Genomic DNA, 25028 nt, shown 5'->3' on the forward strand with positions numbered 1-25028 from the left:
GAAGAGGTGTGTGGCCTACAAACAGGGAAGCAGAAGCAATGTCTGAAGATTGGCAGCTATTACAAGCAGGCAAGAGGACTATTATTCAACTGCCAGGACCACAAGTTATGGTGAGCAGCATATCCTGGTGGGAGTCCTGCCTGGAGCTTGGAGCTTTGCTGGAAGTTCAGTAGCAACTAAAAGAGGAACAACCACACCAAAACAGGACCTTATCTCAACTAGTGCAAAAACATTTGGAAAAAAGGCAAAGGTTGTATGCCACTTTACAGACTTTATATATTTATACAGACTTTATACATTTTATAGACTTTTGCTTGAACTAAATATTAAAGGACTGAGTATTAAAGATGTATTTCCATGACATTACCTTGCAAGATGGGTGAAGAACAGTAGTCTGTTGTGGGGAAGGTATGTGCTGCAATAAAGCATTTTGTACAGCTCTGCTACACTATGGTATGTCCAGTCCTTGGAAAGCAAAGAACCCTCACACTAGGTAATTCCTCTGTAATGTCTGGGTGATTACATGTTGGATTATTTTATATCCATGAGCTTTGTATCTTTAAATACAGGAGATTTGGTTAGATCTTTGCTACTTGATTGGGCCCATCATTGGTTCAAATGGAGGTGACATTCATTTATTTCAAATGAATATTTTATTCAAAGTAAAAATAAGAAATTATTATTATTTAAATAATAAATTATTTTTACTTTAATTTCTTTTTCTGAACTGTACTAAAAACTTAAAACAGTAAATTCTTAACTGGTACTCTAAGGACCAGATATGGTGTTTTAGCCATTCCACTTATAATTGAAAAAAAAGAGAAAACATATATTAAAGAAAGCAATGGATTATTTTGCAGCCTATAAAACTAGTTATTGAAACAATTCTTCCTGTTCCTGTTCCTCCTCCTCTTCTTTTTTTCATGGCATAGGGTCTGGATTTTCATGCTGGCTGGGGAATTCTGGGAATTGAAGTCCACACAGCTTAAAGTGGCCAAGGTTGAGAAACACTGTCCTATAGTATCTGCCTGGCTGATTTGATTTGGCATAGCTGCTATGCCCTGGGTTCCTTCGATTAAACAATGGAATTGGAACACTGGAATAAGGTTCCCTTAGAGATCCAGAAGGCCCCCACCTGCTGTTGTTTCAAAGGGCCTTAAAGATCTGATACTTCACCCTGGTCTTAGGCAAGAATGAGTAGATAGATAGTGTGGGTTGGTTTTTTTTTGTTCCTGTCTGGTTTTTTGTTATCCTTGCCATCTTCCAGCACCACTGGGAGTCGACTGGCATATACATTTTAATAATAATAATAATAATAATAATAATAATAATAGTAAAGTTTTTCACAACTCACATGCTTTTTCATAGGCTTTCATTTCTGTTTGTCTCTTTAGAATCTTTATTTGTCTTCAATCAAATAGCAAATACTGTTGTCCTTTCTACAACAGTTGTTGAATCTGAGGGAGTAGGTATCAAATGGTAAATTTGCGAGTTTCATAATATAGTATAAATGTGTAACATCCATAGTACTACTTGCATGAAAATGTAGAGTCTTTGTTTTAAACTGAAGACAAACTTCAAATTGGCATAAACCTGATAGGCTAACTTGTTTTCTGAGATGGAATAGTTTTTAAAATAAAATCAGTCGGAATAGTTTTTTAAATAAAATCAGTCGGTCCCAAATGAAATTAGTGGCTTTAAATCTGACTGAAAATATGATTTCTTATTTTAATTTATTATCTTAGTTTTTATTAGTTTTATTTTTCTGATAAACTGAATTTCTCATTTCAATTCTGGATATTATTTATATCTGATGACACAAGCAAATTTTGATAGGATTAATATCAGTTTGTTTTTCTCTCTTAACAAGAAGCACGGTTATTTCAAAATAATGTCACAAATAGGGACAATGATAGGTAGATTTTTTTTTTTTGCTTTAAAACTGCTTTCTGAAAATATTTGATGGAATCTATATTTTTTATGTTTAAACATTGTTTAAAGGTTCCAACATGCACAGAACTGAGGAATGTATTCTTTTAATAATTGTCTAATTTATACTTAACCATAGCAGTGAATGCACACAACTGAGAATGTACTAGTGGCATTACAGGTACAGGCACAATTTAAGATGGTGGCTTCTTTGTGTCCAAATCATCATCTGTATCACTAGAATATATGAAAATTATAGTAAGTAGTAGTGGAATTTCATTTGATTAGCTCTTTGATTAGAAGGGCCAGTTTGATGTAGTGGTTGAAGACATCAGGCTAGAAACCAGGAGACTGTGAGTTCTAGTTCTGCCTTAGGCATGAATCCAGCTGGATGACCCTGGGACAGTCTCCCTCTTTCTCAGCCCTAGGAAGTAGGCAGTGGCAAACCACTACCAAAAATGTTGCCAAGAAAATTGCATGGACTTGTCCATGCAGTTGCCAAGAATCAAGATTGACTCAAAGGCATAAAAGAAAAAAGGACCATAAGAGTTTGGCTCAAGCCTGTCCACATTCTGGGATATATTAACTTCAAAACTCATGGAATAATCCTATGCAGGTTTACTAAGCCATAAGTAGTGTAGCATTTAGTGATGCTTATTCCTCCATAAACATGTTTCAGAGTGTAGCCTTACAGTTATTAAATAACTTGTTATAACCTCTGAATATGACAAAACAGTGGAAAATAATTATAATTTTCTGCTTTTATATAGAAAGACAAAATTTATCATCCTTGCTTAGTCAGGAAATTGGGAGACATAATTAACGTCTTGGAGTAATTAACACTGCAGGATTTCTCAGAAGTTACAAAAAAGAAAGTGCAGTGTATGAGCTCCTTAGAGTAGGAGCAGAATATACATGCAACAATTGTAAATATAATTCACTGGATTCATCTTTAAATTCTTTCCTGCAGCTCATATTCTTCACATAAATTTTTAGACTCACAAAGCATACAAAATTATCTGTTTCACCAAATCCTTATGGGATTAGTCTCTTTCTATAAAATATGGTATCAAGATTGATCAGAAATCTTGAATAGCAAAGATGCCAGATTTATAAAATGTAAATGAATGAGATTTAGTGGTTATTCTCTGTTGAGTCATGTGCTTAATTCCCATTGATGTTAAGAGAAGTTATGCAAAATATCAAGTCAAGATGCTTCCCTTAAGGTTACTTGTGAAAAGAAAGCTAATTTGATGTCTTTACATGCATCAGAAATTTGAATAAATTATAAGTATAAATTGTAACTAAAAATGCTGTATAAGCGGGACTGCCTGTATCCAATTGCCTCTTCCCATTCCATGACATTCAGCAGGGTGGGCATGCTTCACAACCCTTCTCTGAAACAATGTCACCTAGTAGGACCTTCCTTCTGTAACACTATACCTAATCCAAGATTCAGGTGGCCCCAAACCTGTTAGCTTTGTGTAAGGCCTTGAGAGCTGGTTTTTCTCCTGCGTGCTGGGCTACAACATTGGATGAGCCCATCCTCAAATGACTTTGAGATTGGAATGTATGGTGGCTTGGCCTTCATGTTATGTCTTGCGTATTTTGATGCTGGTCCTTTTTGTTTTTATGTTTGTAACCTGGTGTAAGCTGCCCAAAGTCAGTACTTGCAAGATGAGTAGCCACATAAATGACATATGTATATGTAGCCTTTTTTTCCCTAACATGTCATTTTGAAGTATAAGGAATCTCATTGCAATTACTGAATTTGCATCACTATATATAGTGCTATAGGACTTGGCATTTTGACAGAAGGCAAATCAGTGGAGGCAAAAATACTGCTGGAAGTACAAAGGCACATCCTTACTTAGGAAAATTATAGGTAAATGACTCAGGGAAATTATTATAGAAGATTTGTTCTTATCACTCTACTTCCAAAGATTGTGTGGGTTTGTGAAAGCAAATAAAACAAAGAAGCTACAGTTTTGAAAGGTGGCACAGAATAATAGACCCATAGAATCATAGATACATTTTGGAGGCCCAAGCAACTAATAGCATTTGGGAAAGTAAGTATGACTTATGGGGATATGGACAATAGATTGGGCTGGCTGCTGGAGTATATTAAGAAAGCCTGTATATTTGTAAATGAACTTGAAATGAGCTTCCAAAGATCTCTATCCAAAGGAACTGACCCCAGACAAAGCTGCACCACTGTAAATTTTCACTGTCTTAAAATAAAGAGAGAGAGAGAGATGGAGGATCTGAATATTGCAACATGCCACTGTATATCAATTAAAATCAGTCTCTAGGGGAGTACAGTCTTCCTTCCTCTCCAAGGCTTTATTTTATGTTTTGTGGATTCCATTTCTATTTGTCTGCTACTATCTGACTGAGCTGGAAAGTTGTGAGAAAACCATGGATTCCTTTATGATGTGTCGATTTTTTACTTATTCTCATCTTCCAGCTCCATATATTCTGAAGGAAAATGTTTTTTTTTAATTGTCAGTTTGATTTCTTTGTTGTACTGTAATAACAGTAACACATTTATGCCTTTGCTTTGTGGCCAATACTAGGACCATAGAGACAGTAACTGATGGATCTAAGTATTCGGTTTAGAGACAGTGGTAGGTGGAAATGGATGATGGGTGTTGATTTGGTTAAGATAGCACAAGAAGGCTGTGCTGTGCTGTGTTCATGGCTGGTAATACTTTTGCTCATATTCATCAAACCATTTTCATCAGTTTTCAGTAGTGTTCAGACCACTGTTTGAGCAATCATGGTAAAAAAGTAATTAAAATATATAACCCTGCTACAATGCCTTTACATTTCTTTAAGCCACTGAAAGATTATCTGTCTCCAGCCACACTCTGCTCCAGAATTTTATAGAAGAGGTGCCAATTTTTTTCAGTTGATGGGCCATTTCAGTTGATTTCCAGAAAATGGGTGACTCCTGGGTGCATGGCTTGCCCATACACAAAATAGTAACTAATCACAAAATTTCATCTCTCTGTAACCCTCTCTAAGTTCTATGAATTCTCAGAAATAAAGACGGCTGGATTCTGTACTTTGCAACAAGCCAATGTTCCTTTTTCTTTTGCTTTTTAAAGAAGTAAAAACCAGGTGGGCCAGGAAATCTGACCACACTAGCTGTGGATGATGATGATGATGATATGAAACAATTGACCATCTGATTAGTGGCTGCACCAAAATTACACGACTGACTACAAGCAGCGTCATGACTGAATTGCCAAAATTATTCATTGGAAACTTTGCCAATGGGCCATTCAGAACCACTGGGACCATCAAGTTGAGAAAATTTTGGAAAAATAGCGGGCTAGGATCTTATAAGATTTTAGGACCCAAACAGACTGGCATCTTGTTCATAACACGTATGATATAACAGTTATTCAAAAGAAGAAAGTCTGGTTCATTGATGTTGTTATACCAGGTGATGCTAGGATTGAGGTAAAAAAAATGGGAAAAAAATATGAAATACTGAGACTTGCAGATTGAAGTTGAATGCTTAGGGAAAAAGAAATCTGCTGTTATATCAATCATGATTGGAGCCCTTGGAGCAATACCTAAAGGACTCCCTCAATATTTGGAAATTTTGAATTTATTGGACCTGAACACCCAAATTTTACAAAAAAAACCCAGCCCTGTTAGGAACTGCCTATATTCTCAGATGCTATCTTACTAATTCTTAGATCCTTAGGACTTGAATTATTAGACTTCCATCAGTCTCAGACTGTGAATTTAATTGTAGATTACGAATAATAATTTATTAAAATGTATGCTGTGCAACTCTCAATGACTCTGGGCAGTTCACAACCAAACAAAGAAGTTACAATCAAATCAGCAAAACATAAAAGATAAAGATAAATGATTGCAAGTGTGATGAGGAAAGGATCTCACTCTTCCTTCCAGGTCTTCATAGCACTTCTAAACAACAACGGAGTGGGGGCCATCCGGTCTTGGGGGGAAACTCCAACATTTTCTGAAGGCATTAAGTTGGGGTGGGTTGCCTGTAATATAAATATCTCACTGAGTTAAATTTGACTTCTGGTGACAATATTAACACCTCCATGTGACAAACATAAAGAAAAATTAAAAACTTTGCCTTCTTCTGGGATGTCTTTTCAACTTCCCAGTCTAGCATATAGCCCTGTAATAATTTTACATTTTGAAAGGTGCAACTTCTTGTGCAAAGGAGGAGAAAAGCTGCATATAGTAACATCCATTATTTCCTGCAACCATTAAATGCAGGGGAATCACTTCCCCAAGGATCTTCTTTTAAATCAATATAGTATGTCCATTAATTCTAGTATAATGCTGTTTGTACATCCAAATTAATTAACACAAAGAAGAGACTATATTACCATTCAGGCAACACATACCCTGGTTAAATATACAGCATTTTGTGCATGGCAACATTCTACAGATATTAACCAATAAATTGTATCTATTGTTTTCAATAACATTTTATAAGGTTACTTAAGCCCATAGGGGAAGTTATGGATAAAAATAGCTAGTCTATTATTATCTGTTTAAGATCAAGATGGCATCTATATGTGCATATAGTTTATATCTATCCAATAAAATACACTAACATATTGGGTACAATAGTTCTCATTAATTAATATAAAATCATTATTTTCCAGCTGCATTCTCAACTATTATGAAAATAAGTACTATTGAAGTAATAAAATGTACTTTATCTTTTGGTCAGGCTGTGCCATTCAGCATTTCATATTGCTTGCTTCACGGAGTTCTTCAGAACTGAAGCCTATTGCCCAGTAGGACAAATTGTTCCTGACAGGCAGCTCAGTAGTATGTTGTACAGAATATCAAGAGCTGCTAAATCAAATGGGAGCAAAGCAGATCTTTATGAAAAGGTTTGCTAATAAGGAAACAAATGCTCTGGAGTGTTGCTGTAATATCTTCAATGAACTGTAAAATAGCACAAGTGAGAAAAAAAATTCCCAAGACCTTGAAACACACCAGATTTATATCTGATTATGTGGCTTCTAATTTATGCACCATTGTAGGCTGATTCTTCTTCTTCTTTTTTGTCCTTTGAGTCTGTCTTTTCTCCTGGTGACTGCCTGGACAAATCCCTGCAGTTTTCTTGGCAACATTTCAGAAGTGGTTTGCCATTGCCTGCTTCCTAGGGCTAAAAGTGAGTGACTGGCCCAAGGTCACCCAGCTGGCTTTGTATCTAAGGTGGGACTAGAAATAATGGTCTCCTGGTTTCTAGCCTGATGCCTTAACAACTAATTTATACAGCTATTATAATTTATAATTTATGCAACTAATTTATACAGATGCCACACATGATCTTGAACCATGTTATTTCTGATGGCAGGTCTCAAATAATCAGATTTGTATCCTGAGATGATTTTCACAAATCCTTATTATGTGGAGCAGGTGCCATGAGAACAGCCTTATTGGATGAGGCCAAGACCCATCTTAGTTCAGCATTTGTGCCTCAGAGTGACCATCCAGATCTCTCTGGGTTGTTCACAAGCAAGGGACAGTGACATAGTACTGTCCCATTTTTGCTGCCCAGCAAATGGTATTTGGAGCCTACTGTATTTGGAATCTTGAAGACTGAATCTTCAGGATTAATAGCTTTGATAGACTTGTCCTTCATGAATTTACCCTATCTCTTTTAAAGCCATGTTAGTGGGCAGTGCCATGTCATGAAGTAATGAATTCCACAGATTAATTATGCACTGTGCGAAGAAGTACTTCTTTTTGTCTTTTTTAAAATCTCCTTTTCTCCTTTCCCCCCCACCCTCCGCCTCATCAGCATCATTCTCATTTTACTTTCACATTATGTGTCCAAAATATCTCAGCTTTAGTTTCATTATTAGTGCTTCCAGTGAGCTGTCTGGTTTTATTTCATGCAATATGTAATGATTTATAGTCCAAGATATTCTCAGCAATTTTAAGTGCCACCACAATTAAAAGACAAACATTTTTCTTCACTAGTCTTTCTGATGATCCAACTTTCACAGCCACATGTTATAACTGGGAAAACCATGTCCTTGACAATGCATACCTTTGTTGTCAATGTTAGTCTCTGTACTTTAATATTTTGTCTACATTTTTCATAGACTTTCTCCCGAGTAGCATATGTCTCTTTTTATAACTGCAGCCACCATCCTTGTGAATGTTTGAGTCTACTTCAATTTCTTCTTCACCTATTGTATTGGTGGCAGCTTGCCATTGCCTGTACATACAATCTTATGGGTTTTTGCAGCCCAGTTTTTCCATCCTCTTTTTCACCTTTAACAAAAGATCCCTTAAGTTTTTCTTGCTCCCAGACATCCAGTTAACCAATTAGCAATCCATAAAAGGATGAGTTCTCTTATTTTATAGTTGCTAAGTTTACTCAAGAGCCTTTGATAAGGATTTTTGGCAGTTTTTAAAAAAAATCTAAGTATATAATGCCAATAGTTACCTTCATCCAAGTGCCAGTGAACACTCCCCTCCCCCACAAAAAATATATATCTAACAGGTTGATGAGTCAGAATTTAGTTTTGCAGAATCTATGCTGCTTTTCCTTCAGCAAGGCTTGTTCTGTTATGTCCCTATGTATTATTATTTGTAATTATAATTTCTACCAATTTGCCTAGAATAAAGCTGAATAGTCTGTAATTCCCAATATCTCCACTGCATCCCTTTTTAAAAACTGGTGTCACATTGGCTACCTTTCATTCCTCTCACATTGCACCTAATTTGCACCTAAATTATCTACTTTTACTAGAAAGTCAGCAAATTCACATCTGATTTTTAAAGAACTTTCTGGTGGATGCCATCAGGATCTGGTGATTTGTAACTGTAAAATCCCTTAAGGTGTCACAAGTATCTTCTTCTGTTACTTAAATTTACTTTAATTGTTCTAATTCCATCCCGGAGAAAGTCAGTGGGTTTAGGTACCTGTCCTATAACTTCTGTAGTCAAGACAGATGTAAAGAACTAAATGAGCTCTCTGCAATCTCTGTATCTTCCTTAAGGATCCTTTTATTTCCTTCTTGTCTTAATGGCCTAGCCACTTCCCTGGTTAGTTTTGTGCTACATGTGATTTAGTTCTAACTAGACATTATTGCACTTTTCATTTTTGGGGTGGTCAAGCCAAAGTTCAGAATAATTCTGGGGAAGAATATTCAGTTTGCTGATTTTATACACAGATTTTTCATGGATGAACCATCTTTATGTACAATTAAGAAAAGAATAGCTGTAGCCAGGAACCAACATTCTAGAATATTATAATGACTTTAATTGGACCCAGTTGAACCTGATGTTGAATAATAAAAACATCTGGCTTCAAATTCCTTTAACAGAATAGGTTACAGTCCTGAAAAATCTGTCTGACATCTTGAAAGTCATTTACATAGTGTTAAAATAATGGCCAATTTAATGAAATATGTACTAAGGTAGGCAGAAATAGAAGCAGTATACAGATGGTTTAGTTTATAGAGAAGTGATAAGCTGCCTAAGGAATTATACTGCCCCAAGTCATTCGATTTTCACAATGAATTTTTATGTATAAAATGTGGGGTGCTTTGGAATCATATAATGACAGAAATGGGATATTGATACTTGGACAGATGCCTTCATAAAGAGTTAATATTTCTTTTTTAAAAAACTAGACATCTGACATTTTATTCCTGTATTTTATGGAGATGCCCAAAAAAAAAGGCAAAGTATTATAAAGTTGAAAATCTTCATAAACCTCTATAATTTTATAGTAATTAGTTTCTCATGGAAAGGTCCAATATTTTATTCCTATGAAGCATTGATTAAGAAATAATTTTGAAAGCCTTACGTATAATTTTCATTAGTATTTTGCTCCTTATCATCCTTGTCATGTGTGCATTTTATGTCTCTTGAGTTTTTATTGTTGAACTTAAACATTAACTTGTAATATTTTTATTTTTAAGTAGAAGAGTATCTAGGTAATCAGAGTTCTTTTCTTTCTATACTAATAAAGTACATTGTCATGGGGAAAATAGAAGGCAAGGGTATTAAGTATGTTTGCAACCTTGAGTTATATATAAAAAGGTAGGACAAAAATGTAGTAGTAGTAGTAATAGTAATAGTAATAGTAATAATAATAATAATAATAATAATAATACAGTATGTTACTTGTATATATGTATGTGTAGTGTGCTGTAAGCCATAAAGAGGCTTAATCATTCTGTTTCAAGGAATATTAAATATCAGGCAGGACATATATATAGATTTTTTAGACAGAGACCTGGAAAGATCACAGAACCATTCACAATTAGGAAAAAAACTAAATGAAATGAATTTTCATGAAAAAGTAATAGTATGAGCTAGGTATTTGTGTTGTTTGTTAACATAAATGTATAATTTGAATTTGATGGTGAAAACATTCAAATTATCTGGCAATCATTCTGTTCTGCCCCCCAATGCAATGTTTCTTCAGATCTTGTAATCCTGCCTACCATTGATTGCCCAATTAATTTTAATGGTCATTACCATTTATTTCACAGGTACTTAAATCTTAAAATCCTCTGGTGATTGATCAAACCTTGAAGAAACCTGGTGCTAGGAGACTTCAGGGTGCTTTGCTTGTACTGGAATCCTGGGATTCTCCATTAAGATATGATCTCCAAGGCTCACAACTCTGTATCAGCTAAGATACATTTTTTTACTTTATTCCTTATATTCTTATGATATGTTATCATTTTGCCATCTTATCTCCCACTTCAATCAGCATATGTGTTAAAATCAAAGGACTATAAGTCAGTTCCTCTAGTTTGTGCTTATTGTAAAATAAATACTTCAGGGTAAAGTAGCCTAATGCTACTTAGGCTTTTGAGAGCTAAGGTGAAACAAGCAGGAAACTCATAGAAACATATGCCCAGAAAGACAGTAAACATGCACACCTTTTAGAGTGGAATATTAAGAGTGCATATTTAAAATCTTGTTCAAATCAGGGATTCCCTTCCAAACCATCCCCTTTAATTAGGTAATTGCCCTAAGCTGACTTGAATGTTGCAGTGAAGGAAAACAAACAAAGTAGATATGCTGCCTTGTTGACTCATAGAATTCTATGGTCTTGGCTTACTAGCAAGCATTAAAGACTTTGGATAGGAATCTGAGCATGCTAGCTTGAATTATGTTCAGTAATGCACCTAAACAACAGTTGCCTTTCAAAGCCCTTGGTACTGCTAGGAGACAACCTTGAAAACTTAGATGCTTCCAGTGGTCAGAGAGAATGGCAACCTAGATACATTCCAGTGTTAAATGGAACAACTCTCTAGTAGCCAGATTGATATTTTTCAGTAACTAGCCAGAGTATTTCCACCTTATGCATGTTTACTAAGAAGCAAATCTCAGTGACTTCTGGGGGTTTACTTCAAAGCAATGCACAGACTATAGTTACACAGACCTTATTAGATGTTTGAAAATTCCACCTGTGGATGAGAAGTGGGAATGTATGTTCTGAATGCATTGCCTCCACCTGGGTCAATCTGTGCTGACATGGAAATGGTATTACATGAAATTGTAGCTGCATAATTTTCATTTCTCCTTCTCCAAGCCATCTTTTTTTCTTAAAAAAAATCTCTGTGACAATTCTCTTATTGCCACCACAATTCCTGTGCCAATTTTATGTTTTTTCTACCTAGTCAACATTGAACATCATGTGGTCCCTGGATGGTACTGAGGATGCTTTTGGACTGATTTTCCTCCTTTATGCTTTTGGACTGATTTTCCTCCTTTATTTTTTGATGTATAATATTTTTTAAAATACACATATTATCTTGGCACAAATAATCCAATTTTGTGGCTTAGGAAATAAGCCACCCATTTGCCAAATTAATATCTGACAATTTCAAGAAGTAAGCCTGTAAGTATAATTATAATTAGCCTCAGGAAAAATATTCAAAGCAAAGTCATTTTATCACTGAATTCATTATTAGGCAGAATGGTGGAAAAGAGTTTGTATAGCTAAATTATTTTGTTCACCTCTTATGCTTCAATTAGCCAGTTATAAGTAGCAACTTATTCTCTGTGTTCTTGGATGACTGAAAAGTTTAAACAGTACCAGCAGCAACAATAACAACAATAGAAAAAAGAAAAAAAAGTAAATACACATAGATTATACAAGTCTTTATATGTGTATATACGTTTTACACAATGATTTCATTGAAGGAACACCATATTTTATTTAACTATCCATCCATAACCAAATGTAAATAACTCTTTCAATAAGTTGCAAGTAATAACAGGTCTTCAATTCATGGAGTAATCAGGACCATAATTTTATCTTTCTAAAGTTGAAGGAATATTCACATTTAGCAATAAGAGAATCCATTTCCATCATCCAGAGGTCAATTCCATGTAAAATAGATGTAGTTCAAAAGAGTATGGTTATCATAAAATATTAAACTCTGACTCAAAGTAAAATTAATGAATATAATTACAGCTTTCAACAGTATAACAATTTTAGGCTTTCACAAAGACTTGTTTTAATGAAGTGTTATTTTTATTGCATCTCCAACAACATTTACTCATTCCTTTTCTATGCAGCTGTGATCCAATAAGTCTGAAGTATTATTTTTGTTGAATAAGCCAAACTCTAAGATCTATTGGAATTTTTGATACAGACATTGACACAGTTTCCTATTGTTCAGACAAAATGAGGATCTCCAATTCCTTCTTCTATTCAGGTTTTAAAATTTGCATATCAAATTGAATTATTGGTAATGTATTTCTACAGAGTATTTTTTTTTCTTTCATAAGATTTGGTGATCAGTTCTAGTAATTTAGGTGTCTTTGAAGCTGAGAATGCCACTGTTTACATCAAGATGTTAATTCAATTTGCAGATACTGCCAGTTGGCAGCAATAGGCAAATAATATTTATCTTCTAACATAAGAGATGCTATAAATTCATCATTAACATACAATAATTGATCTAAAGTAAAATTCCTAACAACCATCCAAAATTTCCATATAACAGGTTTTTAACAGTTTTGACTAGATTATCACTTGCTTCAGTTTAACATTAAAAAAGGGATCAAAATGCCATTTTCCGGAAATAGTGTATCATAATAGTTGAATAAATGTAATAGTGATTGTGTGTGTGTGTGTATAAATAATCTTATATTTTGAATCCTGAACAGACCAATTAACTGAAGGTGATATGTGAGACTATTCCAAAAGACCCCAGGAAGGAGAATTTATACTGAGTGAAGCTATCCAAAATTTAGTACTAATCAAAAGATATGTGTAATTATATAATTCATGATTTGGGAAACTAAAGCCCCCACCTTTAATTGCCAACTGCACCTTTTTCAAAGATATATTTGGATCTGAAGAATCCCATAAAAATGTATGGAACAATCCATTGAATTTATGAATTGTGTAAGGTATATTCTGCCTTAAAGATTCCCACTATCAGTATCCAAAGAAACTATTTTATCTATCTTATTCACATTTAATTACATTTGAGAAATATCATATGGAATCAGAATACCTAAATAGTTAGAAAATTAAGTACATGTGTGAAAATTATTTATTGTATTAATAAACAAATATTTATCTAATGCATCAGTTCTGATTTAGCCCATTAACAGAGTATCCTTCAAGTCAGCCAAGCGCATCAGAGCTGGAAACAAAGTATGAAGTTCAGAAATAAACAAGAAATCTAATCATAATCAGGATATTATGATCTAGACCCATTTTATAAATCCTTTGAGAAACCCAAATTTAGTACCTCCAGGTATTCATTTGTATACATCCAATATGTATAGCACTTTGTTATGCATGTAGTACATTTGAGATGTGTTGTAGTTTCACTTACAGCAGTATACTAGAAAGATTTGAACAATACTCTCCACTTGACTTCTGTGAAAAATATCAAAATATATGAAGTGTCTGCCATACTTCACTGAGTAAAGTTAAGTCATGTTGTTTGCTCAGGACATTGCAAAGGGTAAACACACACACAAACATGACAGCCATAATTATCTACAGAATCTATGTTACCATCTTTAGGATATTTGTTTAGAAATTCCATTGAAATCAATAGTGTTTACTCCTAAGCAAGCAGGGTAAAATTTGGGCATCTGGCATACGGAAGTTTTGAATTTCCTAAACTAAAATGTCAAGGAAAGATCATAAGGATCATGCATCGTAACACAGTAAAAAAAAAAAAAAAATCTTATGTGGAGTTTTCCTTCTCCATGTATATCTCCCTCCTTGTTGCCGCTTATCAGACACCCACATGGGCTCTGCAGTGGTTCTGGACGCGAGAGAGGGAGCAGAAGGGAGAGCGCGCGCGAGAGGCGACTTCTCTCTGCCGCAGATCTCTGCATCTTCACTTTCGTCTCACTTTTGGGCGCTGTCCATGGTTGCAGCAATTGTCTGCGTGACGTCAGCCCGCCTGAGCGTCTTTGCGATTGGTGGAAGAGCTCGGTCGGCCTGTGGAATCATGTAAACTCTTCCCCCCACCCCCTTCGCCACCCCCGCACATGCCCGGGCGCCCGAATCCACTTTGTTGCCTAAATAGGGAGAGGAGTCAACGGACAGCGCCGGTCTGTTGGGAGACGTAGCAGCCGCGGCGGCGGAAGAGGCAGAGGCCAAGGCAGCAGGACGGCTAGATGCAGGAGGCAGGAGCCGCCCTACAGAAGCAGTGCAGAGCTCTGGCATGGGACTTTGCCCTGGCTGAACAGATCCCGCAGGCCAACCGCACAACATGGAAGACTTTTTGCAGCGCACCAAAACAAAGCTGGTAAGTTCTGCAAAAAAAAAAAAAAGGGTATCTTGGAAAGACTTTCTTACTATGCCAGCTTGTTTTGGTACACTTTCCTGCACATTTTAAAAAAAGTTTTGGAAGACATCCAGATGAGCTTGTATGAATCAGCATTTTGGATAATAATATGAAATAGCTAACAATGACATCAGAATGCTTATGTTGTAAGTTGCAATTCCAGTGATTAATGGAATCCATGACTTCTCAAGTGTCTAATCCATTTTTCAAGAACCAGCTGAATCCTCACACACCCATTTAAAGAACTTGGTTTGTAGTTAGAAGGCATCCATACAGCTGGCAAGCTTCTCTGCCTATCGTTTTAGTCAACCACAGAAATTTCATCTTATGGTTTGTAAGGCAATTAAATCCGTGTTTACTCAGAAAAGAGTCCCACTGTAAGTATAGTCTTAGGAGAATGTGTACAGGATAATCTATTCAATATTCTACAACAGTGCATGGAGATCTTTTTGATTCTGAGGGTTCAAATTATGGAAGTAATAATAAAGGGAGGAGGAAATTCTATCAATGTCATATTATGAAAACATCAGAATATGAAAATAAATGCACCCCCATTGAAACCTCTTTAACTTAAAATAGCTATTAATATGAACCAGATGTAACTTTGGCACAATGTAGCTGTGCAAGCAGCCCAATATCATTAGACTGGTTCTGTAATATTTCTAAAGAAAGTTCAGTTGCGAATACATAGAGATACAAGGCCAGGTTCCATGAGCCTCTTCATTTTAGCAGTATCGCTAAAATTTAAAGTTATTTTTAAAACTTTTTAGCATGTAAGCATTAGTCATAATTCATGCCACTTGAAATAAAGTTACTGTTAGACTCCATGCAAATACATTAAAAATAAATATTTCTAAATAAGGCCATAAACAATATTGCATTAATCTTCAATGATATGTATTCAAAATGTAGCTGGATGGCATAATGTACCATCTCCACCCTTTGTATCTGTTTTTTTTAACCAAACATTTTATTTTTGTATTTTTAAAGTATCTTTAAATAGATGTCAGCTCTTTGTAAAGGGTCCTAGGTAAGATTCCTTAATAGAATAATATTTCACAGTGATTAATGTTATAATGTCAGCTTTTCTTTAAGTTTTCTTCAAAGCAAAATACAATAAAAGCTGATGACAAAGCATGCATTAATTGAGGACTTTCTTTTTAACTCTACACCCAGAGCAGAAGCACTCAAAATCTAAAATTAACATTATGTCATCATGGCGTGGCAAAAAGTAAACATTAAGAATGTTGAATTCTACTTTTTAAAGTTCTGCTTTTAAGATCTTATCCTGCTAATTTTCCCTGTGCTAGTTAATACCAAGTTTTCCCATGCTAGCCTTAGATGAGAATTGGAAGATGGCACAGTGCAGTATATCCGATGGTGACTTTGTTAGTTATATTAGTAAAAATAGCCTGAATGGGAAATTGGAGGGGTTTTCTTGCTATACCATGTGCATTTTGTGCTTGCTGTACTCACATTCCATTGTACCACTCTGTGCATAGGTGAAATAATATGTATTTTATCATTTTTAAACATGGCTAATATGTACTATAAGCTTCTGTTTGGGAGAGCTCATTGACAACACAACCATTGTAGATTCTTAAGTAAGCAAATTGTGCTAAAGGGTAGATTCCAGACGAGTTTCTGAATTTGTTTGTTCAGCAAGAAGTCAAAAAGTGCAATGGAATCATAGAAGAGCATTTATTGATTGTAGCAAGAGCTTTCATAATTAATGGCATACTTTGTAAGATACAATAAGTTTCTTTTTCAGAGTAAAGGTAAAGATGCCCTTGAATCAAGCTCAACTCTTGGTGACTACATAGACAGATTTGTGGCAGTAGAACATAAATGGTTTGCAATTGTCTTTTTTTTAATGTTTTATAAGTTCCCAATCTGTTTTAGAATGCTGGAATTCCATGGTCGTGTTTCATCCGATACCAACTAGGCCATAGCCTGCTTACCTTCAGGGCCCAGGTAGTCAGCCAGGGAATCTTCTGTGTAGGATATCATATAGAACTTTAATAATTTTTTCTTAATAAAAAAGGCAAGACACATATGCAACATCACCTGATTATTATTGAACACTTTTCCTGATGTGACGCTTTCTTGGTGTGTTGGATTTCAAATCTGTTTCTCTTGTCAGCATGGTTTACTGGCAGGAGTTCTTAAGGATGACTATCTGGGGGACATCATGCTCTAGAAGAATAAAGTATAAGAGAAAAAAAACAGTCATCTAAAAAGAATGAGAGGATTGTCACACATATCTCTTTTCTGTTTGTTGAAATATTATGAATATAGTTATAGATTTTCTCATCATTACCATGATACAGCTCTGAGGCAAGCTAAAAGAATATAAAATTATAAATATTAATATAGTGAATAAAACCTAAAAATAGCCATATAAAATTCTACAAATGAAGAGTACAGACACTGGGAAATCACAGCATAGATGCTATCTGGCAAATCATGGTATGTACTGGTGCTGCACTGCTGACTTCTACTTTATAGAGAATAATTTGTTAAAAGTTTTGGGGTCCATAGAAACTGGATATGTAGTTGGGAACCTTCAGGATCCTGCAATTCTATCACTTCATAATGTATATTACATGATTAAAAATTTCCAGTAAAAAACTCCACATATTTATTTCTAACATGTACATTTTGTGTGTGGAAGTATGTATACACCTAAAATTTTTGCATTCAATTTTATGTCTTTTTATTTTTACATAAAAGAAATATTGGCCCAGCCAGTCAAAACACAGAAGTAATTTGTATTTTAGATGGAAGCTATTTAAAAATCATTATGTAACTTTTTCTAGTGGATCCTATTGATGTGTTTATCCTATGGGAGAATGCCATTATAAGGTCAGTTTAATAAGGTTATAGTGACTATCCCAGATAAAGAAAAGGACAATTGATAAAATACACAGGATATACCATAATCCTAAATAAACAGATTGCTCACATATCATAATCTAATATTCATGCTACCCAAATGGCAAGCACAAAAATATACTGCAACATTTAACTGGGCTTAAACACAGAAACTGGAAGTATGTTATTGCCATCCACTTACTACTAACTGATATAAAATTTTGTTTCTTGATGTATATTGGAAATAACCAGAAGATTGCATGTGGAACATGACTTTGCATATAAAATACCTAGCTGGGTACATATCAAAAATTGGACATGTTTGTAAGGATACACTTATTAATTTTTACTAGTAATCTTTGATTAAAACATGAGTGTGTGTGTATATATATATATATATATATATATATATACACATATATATATACACACACATATTAATTTAACACTGACAGATGGTACAAGCCTGATCCAATATACATTGAATAATGCATATTGCATCAGTTCATGTAATGTTTTTGTTTGAAATGTGTCAGGAGTGGGGAAAGCAATAGAGCTGAAATCAGTCTCTAATGGGGTTTGTTCTTGGCCAAAAGTAGTATCATTTCAGTATTTTAAGTATTTATATATAAAGTGGGATAGAGCAGGGTGTCCTTGATTACCTCTCATGAAGGGAATGTTGCTAGTTATTTTAGCTAAAGCTGGTATGCGATGAGTGAGCTCATTCCATGAAAATAAGTGAATCTAATTGATGGTTCCTTTGTTCAAAACAGTTCTTGGGTGTGCGACAAAAGAATGAAAGCATATCCTTATCTTTGGGTTGCCTGATTCTTGACAGATTGAGTTTTTTTTTAATTAAATGCTATATATTAGGAATTGATCAGAAAGAAGAGCAATTATAACATCTTGTATGAAATATCCCTCCTGTGTAATGTTATGCTCAAAGTTACGTCAGTAGTGCCTAACTTTATGTTGTATTTATCTTTCAACTCCAACTGTTCAATTAGAAGGCATACAGCTTAAGAAATGGATTTATTACATACTACCCTAGCCTGTTGTGCATCTCTAAAATATTTCTTGCCATGAATCTTGAGAAGCAAATGCATAATAACTGGTGATACCATTGTACATGTTCTGCTAATTTGGACACTAAATATTTAATGAAAAAAAATTGCAAAATCGGATTTTCACCTTCTATTTCAAGTAAAGAAGACTGTTGATAGCAACCATGTGTTCATATGGTCTTTACAAAGTGGCTCATGTTTTTTACCAACTTATTGATAATTAAATGAAAAAGTATCACATCTTTCAAACTTCCTTTAGTTTAAGATGTATTTTAACAGGATCTGAGATCAGTGTTGAACCAGTTTACATTTAACTTGTAGTGACCCCATGGGTCAATCTTTCAAACCAATGGGGTGAGTTAAAAGTTCTAGATACTGTACTGTTAGATCATTAAGAATGTAACTAATTTTAAATTACCAATACTACATAACTGACTTAATGAAAATCTTGAATTCAAACTTTCTTTAGAAAACATTATTCTGAAGAAACAGTATTTATGAACTAAACAATGATAGTAAAAATAGTAAAGATGATATTTTAAATGTAATTTATTATTTCAAGAAATGCCAGGTTGAAGATAACCATAAGGAAGTATTTTCATAAGAGTCCTTGGACAAATCTCTCTGTACAGAAATGATAAAAAAAAAAAAACAGCTGTGTTTAAACATTGCTACCACCTGCATAATTTTAAAACATGAAGCTAAAGTGCTAATTCCTTTGCACTGTGATTGATGAGTAGATTTTAATTAGGAAGCTAACTATTCTGAAGTTATAGTAGTTTCCATTTAATAACCAGTTTGATTGTGTAATGATTTATTACCAAATGCCCCAAAATAGAGCATTTAATGTGCCCTTTATTTTAACCTACTTGTGACTAAAAACCACATTTGGTTTAAGGAGATTCTTTGTCCTGAGTTGTTCTGCCATATTGTATTTGTTTCTGTTTAAGTTCGCAAAAGTAACTTGCAGAAAGGTAGCATATAAGTCATTGGTTAGAAATTAAGGACATTTATTTTCCTTTGTGAAACAGCTAGGCAAAATATTTAGCTGTTAATAATTGTGATTATAAGATGTTTGAATTCTTTATTCCTTATATTGGGAGGAGAAATGTCTTGAATGACGATAATGGCAGAAAATAATAGGATATTAATGTTTTTTTAAGTGATTTGTGGCCTTATAATATACAAGATCTGTTAATAGTCCAAGGATCACACCTCTCAATATACAAAAATGACATTTTCAGTAGTTGATCTGACAGTTAATTCATTATGTAACATGCTATAAAACAGATTATAGTACAGCATAAAAACAAGTACATTTGAAGTCATTTGAAATATACCAGTTGTGGTCCAGACATAAATATAGTGAACTCTCTTATTTTTCAATAATGATTTTTTTATTGATAGTGGTGGAAATGCAATTATCGAAGAGGAGGGAAGTGTTGTGTGTTTTTCTGTCTGTTCATTAGATTTACATCCCATCTTTCCTCCAAGAATTCAAGGAAGCTTACGTTGGGAACTCCCTTTATTTTAACTCCCCAACAACTTTGTGTGGTAGGTTGGTAGAATGACTGACATAAAGTCAGTGAGTTTCCATGACTAGTGATGGAATTTAAACTGGCTTTACCCAGTCATAGTCCAACATCTTAATTACTACAGTAACCGAGCTTAATGCAGTATTCATAACACAAATAATTAAATGTTAGGGACACAATGTAATGGGAGTATCTCTTATAAAATGTCATGCAAAAAGGAATAAAACTTCTTGCTTGTTTCAGTTTGGTCATGAGTAATTTCCAGTTGCATGTCCCATAGTGTTTCAGGTACAATTCAGATTTTAGCTGTGTAGATGTACTGTAGGACTACAACAGCAAGGCTGTGAAAATCTGGATAACAATTAGATGGCAGTAAATAGAGTTTTCTGTATCTTTGCTGCTATGTAGTAATTGTCTGGATTTTTGGAGCCCAGATATGATTGTCCTACTAAATAGAAATTGAAAGGAAGGAAAAGGATACAGTAGAATCTGCCTTAATGCATTTTGGCCAGCGCTAGTCACAAAATGAAATACATGCTCAGATAAACTGCCATAAAATTTTTACTGTTGCAGGAATATTGCCATGTATTCTTAGCCCAATAGTTTCAAACCCTACTACTATTTAATAATATCAAATAAAATAAAGTTAAATAAAAAAATTAGCTCTTAGCTGATAAAAATGTCATTGTAGTAGTGTTAAATTCATATTTAGAAATTATTGTGCTTTTCAAAGAGCTGAGCTTGGATATAATTTCTCAGAAGATTTCAGGCAGAAATCATAGATTTGCTACTCAATAAGTCTTACTGACTAAAACCCATGGGATCATACTGTATGAAGCAGTTTTTAATTTTATGAATAAATGTAGAAAATTAACTTCAGCCTTCCAGTTGCTGCAATTTGGACCTTTACTGAAAAAAAAATCACGAATACTTCCTGTGTTGAGAATTTAAAATGTACGTTATTGATTTACTCTAACATAAGAGCTTTGATCTCTTTTTAAAATGCAGATTATTGACTTGGCAAGTTTAATGGCTCTACTGTAATGACCTGAATTGTGTATCCTTCTTGTTCTTGGCCATACCAACAGAATAATTCTGTAAAAGACCGTAAGAGCTTTCATTATACTGACTATTGATAGTGGAATAGAGACTCTTCTATAACATCTGATTTATTTCTTTATTATACCATATATTGTATGTCATTTCTCAAATATGGTCAAAGCAGAATTTTGTATTTGCTGTTTTTTGTTTTTGTTTTTTTTGTAATCCATAGGCTTTTCTAGAATACAAACAACTGAATTTGGGATAAAGAATGCAAGAAAATGTAGATATGCTGGCATTTTTTTCACTGAATTAACTGTAGGCCATTTTTTCAACAGTAATTTGCCACTGAATATACCCTTCATAATTTAGAGGTAATTTGGAATGTTATATCTAATCAAATACACCACAAAGCTGTTTTTACTCTCCATGTACATCCAATACTGACATTTTTGTATCTTATGAAAAAAGTCAAAATGAGGTTACATGCCAAAAACCCTCTTAATTCTGCTGAATCAATTGATAGAAAATCTATTTTGTTTTAATCTATCAACGACCATTTTCACTGAATGTATATAATATTTTTCATACTATGAGAGGTGGTGAAAAATATTTCTTCTTAATACAATTTCTAGTTCTTAAACTTCTGTTAGTTCTTCCCTTTGGACACATTCATACATACATACATATATTTTTATTTTATTTATTTTTATTTTATTGGATTTCTCTGCCGCCCATCTCACCCACAATAGGGGACTCTGGGCGACTTACAAAAAACATTAAAACTATAAATACATCTAAAACACATAAAACATCCAAAATTTAAAACAATACTAAAGAGAGGAAGATCCAAGCAGATGGCAAATCAAGCTGCGGAGAGCTGGCCACTATCTATACATATCATATATATACAGTATATATATGATATGTAGCCATTTAATTCCTTAACATTATGTCTCTTAGAAATTCTTGAAGCAATTGGATTTTCTAGCATTAAACTAACATAACCAGATAAATCTTAAGCATAAGATTACTGTTTCCATAATGGGCAACTTGTATCAATACACTCAAAAGAGATTACACTCAGAAATAAGAAGGTGAGCTTTCCCATACATCTATTTTCTGATATATTATTATGTGTATTTCTAAACTTTGAGATTAATGAAGATGTCATTAACAAGTGAATCAAAGGCACTTGATAATACATGTAGGGTCAGCTGACTGCCACTTTTAACAGGAAGTAATGTCTGAGCGATGATCCCCTGAGGTCTAGAATGAATACGCATCTGTAATTAATGTAAGAAGTGACTGGATGTCACATTTACTTTGCTCTTGCAATGAAAGATCATTCATCTTGAAATATAAGAAGCCCTAACCTTCAGAACAAACAGTTCAGACATAGTAGTCTCAGAAAGCTGTTTCACAAAGCATATTTGAAGCAGATCATACTGTCAGGCTTATTTATGTGATATGTAGAACCTTTCTGTATATGTTATATTCAGGCTGGTAGGAAATTAAGCAGAAAAGCGGAATGAAATATCTGTTTAGGGGATAACACACTGGATAGCTCTTACTATATAGATATTTTCAAAAGTTTCCTAGCAACATCTGGCTAGAAAAAGAAAGCTGGGCAACTGGACATTTTCCAGTGGGTGGGGATAATCAACACACTACCATGTAGTAATACAAAGTTTAATTGCAAAACATTCTTCTAATGCCTTATTGGGTTTATACTATTTGTCTCTCTTACTTGTGTAGATTGGTCTTTATTGATGAGCATCACAGTCCTTACTTCATATGTCCTAGAGTACAATGTATGCTTTCCATTCAATTTATTCATGTTTCTATAGAAGCCCTTATTCCAAAGCATCATCATCCATACATTCACAGAGTACAACATATGCCTGCCCCTAGTTACAATTTTTACACATACATAAAATATAAATTATTTTCCTTTGTTTATTTCACAGAGATTCAAATATTTTCTTTTACATTTGATTTCATGCCTCTTTTCTATGTAATGGATTAGAAAGAATTGTCATCTTACTTTAGATTATATGCTAGAGAATCACGTTTGGAGAAAGAATTAAGAAGTCATATGAAAGAAAGATAAATGATGCTATAAGGGCTGTCCTAACTCTGAGTTGAATCATGTAGTATCATATTAGTTGAAAGTAAGTATCAATCCATAAAATATAGTGATCGGAGAACCACAATTCTAAATAATGGCTATGCATTGATTTGAAATAGGTTTTAATTAAACTAGCAGTTAATTCTGCCATAATACAATATTATCAGTTCCCTGATCAAGGTACTGAGCAAGCAGCATGGTGACAAGATAAGTTGCTCTGTCTTGGTCCATATGTTTGTTGTTTCAAATTTTCCATAGTTTTAATTGGTTCCCTGTAGAATAACATTTACAAGCATATGGTATGGAAAAATGCTGACTTGTCTTTGTTATCATATATTTTAATATGCTGGTGGCACAGATCACTTAGTTTTAAATGTGATTATGAACTTACTTAGTGTAGACAACAGTGTGTTTTAAAAATGATAACAGTCTGCAGTGAGCTAAAATGCACTCCATATCTTTTTTAAAGCATTGAATGGAAAAGCAAAGCAGCCAAATTTCTAAGAGCCTTGACATAAGAGTTTTGCTGAAACCTAATTATGCTAGTAACTATTTGAAAGGCACATCTATGTTTGGTTGCAAGTCTAGCAGATCATGTAAAGTCTTGGGACATTAGGTGAGGCCAATAGCCTCCAGATCAGTATTAAAATTATTTTAACATTACAAAGCAGAAAACAATAGAAGATTGGAATAATCCTCCAGCAATATGATTACATTCCGGGGCTTTCAGCATCTCCAGTGGTTTTTAAAAAGATTATATGTAAAGTCAATAACATTTTCCCAGAAAAATGGCCATTGAATAATGTGCTTGATTTCTTAGGAAAGAATTGTGGTGTTTTTTAGTTTTCTTTGTGAAATGTTGTGAAATGCTTTATTGACTGACATCTAGGCTGTTTCAACTTTCATTACAATTCCCTTGATCAAAACTTGACCTTACAGTTCTAAAATGCTACACCACCTTTTTTCCTATTTATCATCATTTTTAGAGTGGATCCCTCCCATTTCACCATTAGCCCATTTTTAAGACAAAGTGTATAGCCATAGTACAATCTTGCTGTGGTTTCATTATGTTCATCTCGTGCTTTCTGGCAGTAATGCTGGTCAGAATTTTTCCAGTTAATTTGAAGAATATTCATTTTAACTGAACTTATTATATTTATTTATTTATACATACATACATACATACATACATACATACATCACATTTATATAGCTGCCCATCTCACAAAATGATTCTGGGTGGCATACAACAATTAAAATAGCAAGTGAATAAAAACAGGCATTATAAAAAGATAAAAAATTATTATTAGAATAAAAACATTATCACAAATTTTAAAAAATTAAAAAGATTTTATTAACTTAGAACCTATTTTTTAAAAAAAGAAATTGCTTCTTAATTTTTTGTGAAATAGAATGAAGTTGGAAGGGGTCATTTAGGCCACTGAATTCAATTCTTGCTTGGAGCAAGAATCCAGAATAAAGTATTCCTCACAGCTATCTGTCTAGTCTCTGAATACATCTAGTGCAGGAAAATTAAGCATCTCCCTCTGTAATTGGTTTTACAGTCAAACGTCTGTTACTGTTGGGAAGTTTTTCCTCACATTCGATTGGGATCTGTCTTCCTACAACTTAAATAATA

General features: G+C 34.0%; 1 protein-coding gene across 8 annotated transcripts in view; it reads left to right on the plus strand.

Moving 5' to 3' along the window:
• The first annotated feature begins 14493 nt into the window (after positions 1-14493).
• Positions 14494-25028, plus strand: part of PRUNE2 (prune homolog 2 with BCH domain) — a 141860-nt gene continuing 131325 nt past the window's right edge. For 6 of the 8 annotated variants that reach the window (XM_088130340.1, XM_088130344.1, XM_088130342.1 and 3 more), the window contains exon 1: positions 14495-14705. In XM_088130340.1, the coding sequence (XP_087986466.1) occupies positions 14670-14705 (36 nt within the window). In that variant the 5' untranslated portion in view covers positions 14495-14669. Of the gene's footprint in view, positions 14706-25028 lie in introns of all 8 variants that reach the window. The other 2 variants (XM_088130341.1, XM_088130343.1) reach the window with 2 other exon arrangements.

The sequence above is a fragment of the Python bivittatus genome, unplaced genomic scaffold, assembly GCF_059951505.1.
Source record: "Python bivittatus isolate LINGU-HERP-01145 unplaced genomic scaffold, Pbiv_v1 ctg000850_np1212, whole genome shotgun sequence".
Classification (NCBI taxonomy): domain Eukaryota; kingdom Metazoa; phylum Chordata; class Lepidosauria; order Squamata; family Pythonidae; genus Python; species Python bivittatus.